This window comes from Amblyomma maculatum, chromosome 5 (genome assembly GCF_055883805.1).
Source record: "Amblyomma maculatum isolate TAMU_Amacu chromosome 5, ASM5588380v1, whole genome shotgun sequence".
In the NCBI taxonomy this organism is placed as follows: domain Eukaryota; kingdom Metazoa; phylum Arthropoda; class Arachnida; order Ixodida; family Ixodidae; genus Amblyomma; species Amblyomma maculatum.
In genome coordinates, this window is record NC_139348.1 from 42521721 (window position 1) to 42529339 (window position 7619).

The window sequence follows — 7619 nt, forward strand, 5'->3', positions numbered from 1 at the left end:
CGACGAAAATGTGGGCTTGGTGCGCACGCTTCAGAGCCTTATCGAAGCGCAGAACCAACATCCAGGATTATACTATGAAGGAATAGAAAAGGAAGATTACGGTGGTATGATAAGGTGTAGAATAGATCTTCAGCAGTGAGATGAAGAGTCCTTTAAGATATTCAAAACGGAAGAAAGAAAACGGGCGGAAAGGAACAGAATAGAAGCATTGCAAGGTGGCAACAGCGTTCTTACCAGGAAAACTGATATTGTAAACGATTTAGATGAACATATTAGTAAACATGAGATAGAATTGGTTATACGTAAACTTAAAACCAGAACACCAGGGCTAGATTGGCTCGGTACAGCCTTCTATACGAAATTCTCTTAGCAATTTGTTCTAATCCTGCGTGATGATATAATAGCTTCCTGAAGCATGGCCTGGTTTCTCCTCCTATGCGACAAGGCTGCAAAACCCTGCTATCTGAGGAACACATAAGCATTATCCCGTCTGTAAGCGATTTTCATCCTATCAGTCTCTGAATACAAGAAAATTCTTTCGAAAGTTATGGCTAAGAGGCTTAACATTACTCTTGGTTCAGTGATGGGTAGACAACAGACATATGGCATCAAGAAGTGACGAATACTTGAGCACCTGTACGGCAAGTGTGTTTGCGATAAGGTGACGTCGGCTACCCGCTGGCTGCTGAGGTTTGATCTTTATCTCAGCAATGCATTTGGCCGGGTAGTGAAGTCGTTTCCTTCAGACCTCCTCAAGAATTGCAACGACGGATACTAACTTCTGAAATGCATCGAGACCTGCTGCAAGCAAGTGATACACGACTTGTAATCAACAGTGAGACCACGCCTACAATACAACTCAAAAATTCTGTCAGGCAAGGCTGAGCCACGTCACCGCGGCGCCGTCCGTGCTTTACATGGAACCCCTGACCTAAACTGTCCTAACGAAAAGAGACATTAGTTGTTATTACTTGCGGATCACGTGCTCAAGGTGGTCCCCTATGCGATCGACATGGCACTTGTGTGCGCTTCCGGAGAGGAAGCTCTCTGGCGGGGAGAATGGGGAAAAAGCCTGCAATAGGGACAAAGCGCTATTCCTCTGAACAGCTTTGCGGCGAAAGCGCACAAGTGACAGGGAAGGGCCATGACTATAGCGAACACGGTGCTTGTGTAAAAAACCAGTCTTTTCACCAACTGCTTGTTTCTCGGCACAAGTGTTGCCGTGCATGCAAACTCATGTGAACAGTGTGAATCGATTTCTCACACTTTGAACGTAGTAGCCTGTTTCTAAATGAAGCGAAGGGAGGTCTTTGCTTAGTGAACGTTTCGGGGCAACTTAAAGTACACAGCTACTTTTTTTTTAGAAGACAGCAGAGATTACTATTAACGCAGTCTTTTTCACAACTAGGAGATGGATATTTGGGACAATGGCCTGAAACTTTACAGTGACTGACACAACCACGAGTCCTTAGATTTTAAAAGAAAGCACAAAGAATGGTTCGGCTTTTCTAGGAACGCTTGTTTCTCGAACATTTACTGCACGTTATGTGAAAAAGTCTTAAATGGGCATATTATTGGCACGATTTGTCCAACTGCACTCCACCGGGCCTAGCTGGTCTGGAACCCTATCTTCCTATGTGTTTAGACGCCTTCAGCAGTACCCTATCAGAACGGTAGCTTTTTCCTCGTGTTCCATGTGGAACTGCTATCTATCAAACCATGCTGGCTAACAATGACTTTTACGTGCAATTGTCGATGGACTGCGCCTTGTGTAGGTTTCTAAGTTCGTCGCACATGTGTTTCTGTTTTGCCCGATTACAGCGCATTTTCGCATCAGATAAGAACACCTGTTGATTTGACCGTCTACTAGAGCTGCAGTAACATGAAATTTCGAACTGTAAGCGACCACTAAATATGACACATTTGACTTAACCATTGATGCTTATAGGACTGGATTAAATGTAGAAGTCTTACACAGATAACGTGAAGACTGTGGAAGACGCAGTCAGAGTGGGCCAACTTCCGTAATGCGTATGGGTACAAATGTTTCCTCCTCACCTGCCGAGATGATGAACTAGCAAGAAAGCGAAATTAGAAACAAAATGCGCTAGCAGCGCAATCGACATCGTCTAGTATGGTACTTCTTGGTGGTCGTTTTGCTCTCGCCCTTTGCGGTTTGCCATTAAGAGGTGTACGTATCGTTTTGTGCACAAAGTATTGTTAAGGGTAATATTTTATTATGTGCACAATGCTCGGCTTTAAAGGATGAAAAAGAAACGTCAGGGTAGCGTAGAAGTTTCCGCCCTCGGCTGATGAGCAGAAGGATGGGGGTTCAGTTCCTGATGCTGACACGATGTTTTCTCTTAAGTGTAAGCACGTGCGGACACATCTATTGACGAAAAGCTCCGTCCACACCATTTATAAGACATGCATCCATAAGACATGTAACTGCTCATGAGTTTAGCAGTCGCATTATAGCACTAATGGCAGGTACACCACGCACAATACCCTCGGACACAATTTGCAGAAGCATAAAAACGTTATCTTGGAGGGCAAAGCTGGAACCCTTTTTAGACCGAATTACCATTTTAGCGCTGTTTCTACGGAACTGAATGTCAACTCGCCGAAGCTTCTGTTTAAGCTGTGGTGGCGGTAATGCCTCTTATCGCATAGGCGTTTTACTGCGAAATTTACTGTTTTTTCCGTAATTACTGTTCTCTTGAGAGTTGAGGCGGCCGCTAACTTGAAACGCGGATTTTGTGTGCACAAGGTGCTTGAAGATTATTGTGGTTGATGAACCGAAAACGGTGAACCAAATTGGCTGACTTTTTAACTGCGAATCTTGAATCCTGGACGGCATCGATACTATTGCTGTTTGTGTTTAATGTACTTTCTGCTTCATTTCTGCAGTTCTGCATAGAGCGGATCTTTTTGCGGAACTTGAAAAGGGACATCTACGATAAAGGCGTATCGAGCTTCGACAAGGACGGCCAGTGGACAATTGTGTATGACACAGAGCAAAGCCTCGCAGAGAAGGTTGGTTCCCGAGTTTTGTATTTTGTTTTTTGTTTGAAAACACGGTAACCTTACTTCACAAGTCAATGCATTTTATATTTCGTAGTCATGTAAAGGCTACGGGAGAGAGAATACTGCATCGCTTTGGTCTTCGTAGGAAGTAAGTTAGCGTCAGAAGCTCGAATATTTATAGAACCTTTTAAAACGCTCGTGATATCCTGTTTTTTTTTTCTCTTGCGGAAAGAAATAAACGAATTACCGGAAGCAGCTCCGCGCTAACTACACACCTCACTTCGTGTGGGTATTAACTGCAGGCAGCTTATGCGTAGCGAAATTGAGGTTGGCGTAGTGAACGTAAAATTAAAGCCGTTTTTTTATACGTTGTTCAATTGCATTTACGTTTATTTCTAGGTTATTTCAAGATAAAATATATGGACCAAAAATTGCGACAGCGCTGTGCTGTGCGATGTCAGTTCATGTTAAAGATCCCATGGTGGTCGAAACTACTCCGCAGCGCTCCACTATGACTATTCGTTCTATTTGCACTTTCACTCTCACCTTTCACACTTCCCTTACAGCGCGGTCAGGTGCCCACAGAAACAAGTGGTACAGATACTGCGCTTTTACCTTCCTTGGAACCAAGTATTGTTATTATTTATTCAGACTCGAAGCAGCTAAACGGGTTATTTTGTTACTGGGATGTATTTAATGTAACTTGCGCTGGGATGGGCGAAACATGGCGCAGTCTTCAGGGGCCATGCAGCATCCACACTCTCAGCGTCGCCTTCGAGAACGCTTCGTCGTCCACGCGTCCAAGGAACGGGGGTCCGATTCATGTGCTGTAGGGGAAGGGGAATCGACGGGATAACGGAACAGACAGTCTGCATCGTGGTGGAGCCGACCGGATTTGTGTACAACCGAAAAGGTATACTCCTGCAAGCGCAGTTCCCAACATCAGAGTCGGCCAGCAGGATCCTTGAGGGAAGACAGCCAACATAAGGTGTGGTGGTCGGTAATAACAGTGAAGGGCAGGCCAAATATGTAGGATCGGAATTTTCCAGTGGCCCAAACGAGAGCCAGGCGCTCCCGTTTCGTAATAGAATAGTTCTGTTCCACTGAAGACAGTAGACGACTGGCGTTGTCGCTGTGCAAGAATGGCCGCTTCGGAAATCCAGCGTCAGATTCAGTCAAACCCGCGACCTCCACCAAGATGTTACGGGGATGTATTTAATGTACTTTGCGCTTCAATGGGCTAAACTCGGCTCAAAGTCCTCAGGGGCCGTGCAGCATCCACACTCTCAGTGTCGTCTTCTAGAACACTTGGTCATCCACGCGTTCTTCGGTCGTCGTCTTCGTCTGTGAACGCACCACTTCATCGGTCACGCGTTTCCCGCTAACAGTATTTTTTCCAGATGTTTAGGGGTTTTGAGTTTTCTGCCTTAAATGAATGCAAAAGCTTTCATTATTTTTTTTTTGTTGCTAAGAGCCGAAGAAAATAAATGATCTAATTCACAGATGTGCAGCTTTGAACGAGTTGAACCTGCAGTACCACTCAAAGCGTACTTCCAAGGCGATGGTCTTAAATGCTGACAGCCCAGGACAATATCCCCAAGGTGTAAGAATTTCAGAAGTCATTAGCTATGAAATCTGTCATAACCGGGTTCAACTTGGAACTTTATACCTTATAAACAATAACAAACCACTTCCTAGCTGACCACTTATATCATGATCCGGCATTTAGTTTGATCAAAATTATTATGTTGCTGTTTCCCTCAACCTTGTGGGTTGTGATCAACTGGCAAGCTCTTCACGACCGAACGTACATAATAGTGGACAAAAAGGCACACCAATAGGAAGCTGTTCAGTTCAAGTGTTTGGCACCATAGTGTGTGACGTATGCGAACTGATCATAAAGACTAGGCGCCTCTAAATGCAGTCGTTTTACATTTACTTTTGAGGGAACTGTCTGGTAGAATTGAGGCTTCAGTAAAACAAATCTAGTAGGTGCAAAAAAACTGGCCTCAGTTATTGGTGCAAAGAAGCATGGACTGTGTTTTGCTCCTGTAAAGGAGAACAATAAACGACCTTTTTGACCATACTTAGCTTAGAAAAGAAGCATATTAGCTGCCAGGTATGAACGTCACATGAATCTAAGAAAGCTATTTCGAAAACTCAGCCACCCAATGACAAGCGCCTGAAACCACACTTTGAATACGGTGCTCCACTTGTTGGTTAAAGAGTAGAGGTAAATTTGCAGATAGCCTAGTACAGACGCCTGGGTATTTTTTCCCAACCCAGTTTTTACTTTCTCAACCATTCGGAAAACAGCAAAAACAGATATGTCTGCTTGTGCTGTATTAGTGTTTTTAGATTCACATATTTTCACTAATGCGTTAACGTAGCGATGGGGTCTTCAAATTTCATGGCACTTATGTGATGTTTTCGAAGACTCAGCGGTAAACATGAATCTCTAACAAAAATTAAAAATATGTACCGCGATGCTTTGGAATCGCAAGTTAATAGCCAATTCCTTCTTTGAGTATAATATATACACTGCAGTTTACTTCCTTGCGAATTTTATAACGGATCACTGGGAGCTGGGTGGAATAAACCATGTCCCGCATTTGCAGCTTTGCCTGGGCAAGCAGGCACACATTAATCTGCCTTACGGTGTGGCTGCGTACGGCCTCGAGTACAGCGACTACAGCAACGAGTGTCCCAGCATGTCGACGAGCGGCGCGTACGGGCGCACACGGCTCCTAAAGGAGATGGTCGATCTCTTCATGACTGGGCCTGGCGCTGGCAAGATGCGCGACTGCGTCACGGAGATGACCAAGCCACGGCAAAGAGGAGATTCTCCACCAGAATGAGACCAGCAACCTGGACTGTAAATTTTGTGGTGTACACTACGGCCGAGTATGATTAATCTCACTCTCTACAGCATGCAGCAAGTAAAATAAAGTTGCCTCGCTCCTAAATTACGTATACAATCTAAGATTTGTTGCCAGTTTGAAACCTTATCTAGTCTGAGTACAGACCTCGTGGCCGGTATAGCTGTATGGTGTGGCAAGTCATCTATGATACAGAAACGTGTGATGTTTACGGAAGAGTTTGTCACAAAAACTACGGCAACGCCACACGGTATCAGAAATAAAATTGTCTACAGCACTGACGACATTAGAAAAAATGGGAGTATGACAATGCATGAAGGCGAATTTTGTATCTACTATAAATAAAAAAGGCATCTGCATTCGCGTTCTATGTTGATACTTCCCAGCAAGGGAAAGCATTGCAACAACAAAAGATATGCATCGCAGTGCTCGCAAAGAACTTGATGGGCAGGCGAGAAATTAGGTTTTTGGGAATAAGGTGATCACTCGCGCTTGCTTTAAAGCGTTAACAAGCGGCTACAGAAGGCGATTGTGTCCTTCAGTTAAGCAGCGCGTTTATAGGGGTGTCTTTGTCTAGAGACCTGGGCGTTTACTTGCGCTGCGAGTGGTGGTTAGTTCAGAACCCACCGCAGGATACCCAATAGTGAAAAGGGCCTACCGGCTTCCTGAATATGCACACTTCAAAAAAGGCTCCGCAAACTCCGCAGCATGGTTTCTGTGCCGAAATTAGTTACCGAAGCTATCAGCCTTCAAAATTGGATTGTGATTAATTGAGATTTTCAAATGAGATCAAATCTGCCTTTATTTGGTGGGAGAGGAAGGAAGAGGAGGACGCCTGAAGAAAAAGATTCAACGAGCTTGACGAGCACGAAGCTAATAATTGGGGCAAAACCACACAATCAGCAAGCAGGGAGAAAAGGGTAGCATAAGATACACAACGAATGAGATTTAGAAACAAGAATGGCACAATGTTAGCCTCTCCGTAGGGCACAGTAAAACAAACAAACTAGGACATTAACTGCGACATAAAGCGAAGTGTGGTAGCAGTTCGAGTGATACAATACTATCTTCAAAGTAAAATGCTGTTAGAGACTAGATGGATGATGAAGACGGAGGCCCTCTGTGTAGGAGGATTAAGAACACGTGTGCGGTAGTTGAGGGGCCGCCTAGCTCGGGTGCGCGGCTGTTGTGTCGCGGTAGCATTGCCTTACGTGGTGACATCAAGAGCTCTACATTTTGGTGGAGAGTGCGACTTTCGTTTCCCGGTGTCACCACGTCATTGACGCGCCCCTGAAGCCTCGTCGTAGCCACTTCCTTGCTGGACTTCCGCCGCTGCTCTTTACCATCATCATCATCATCAGCCTGACTATACCCACTGCAGGGTGAAGACCTCTCCCATATTTCTCCACTTAACCCGCTTCTGTGCTAGTTGCATCCACCCCTGCGAACTTCTTAATCTCATCCGCCCACCTAACGTTCTGCTGCCCCCTGCTATGCGTTCCTTGTCTTGGAATCCAGTTTATTACCCTCAGCGACCAAGGTTATCCTCTCTTCGCACTACATGACCTGCCCATGTCCATTTCTTCTTCTTAATTTCCTCTAGAATGTCAGTAACTTGAGTTATTTCTCTGACCCACTGTGCACGCTTCCTATCTGTTAATGTTACCCCTACCATTTTTCGCTCCATAGCCCTCTGGGTTGTCCTCAACTTAA

General features: G+C 44.9%; 1 protein-coding gene across 1 annotated transcript in view; it reads left to right on the forward strand.

Annotated features, from left to right (window-relative positions):
- Positions 1-5922, forward strand: part of LOC146188154 (uncharacterized) — a 31640-nt gene extending 25718 nt beyond the window's left edge. The window contains exons 4-5 of the mRNA XM_084605001.1: positions 2911-3036; positions 5646-5922. Coding sequence (XP_084461127.1) covers positions 2911-3036; positions 5646-5885 — 366 coding nt within the window. The 3' untranslated portion in view covers positions 5886-5922. The remainder of the gene's footprint in view (positions 1-2910; positions 3037-5645) is intronic.
- Positions 5923-7619: the final 1697 nt, after the last annotated feature.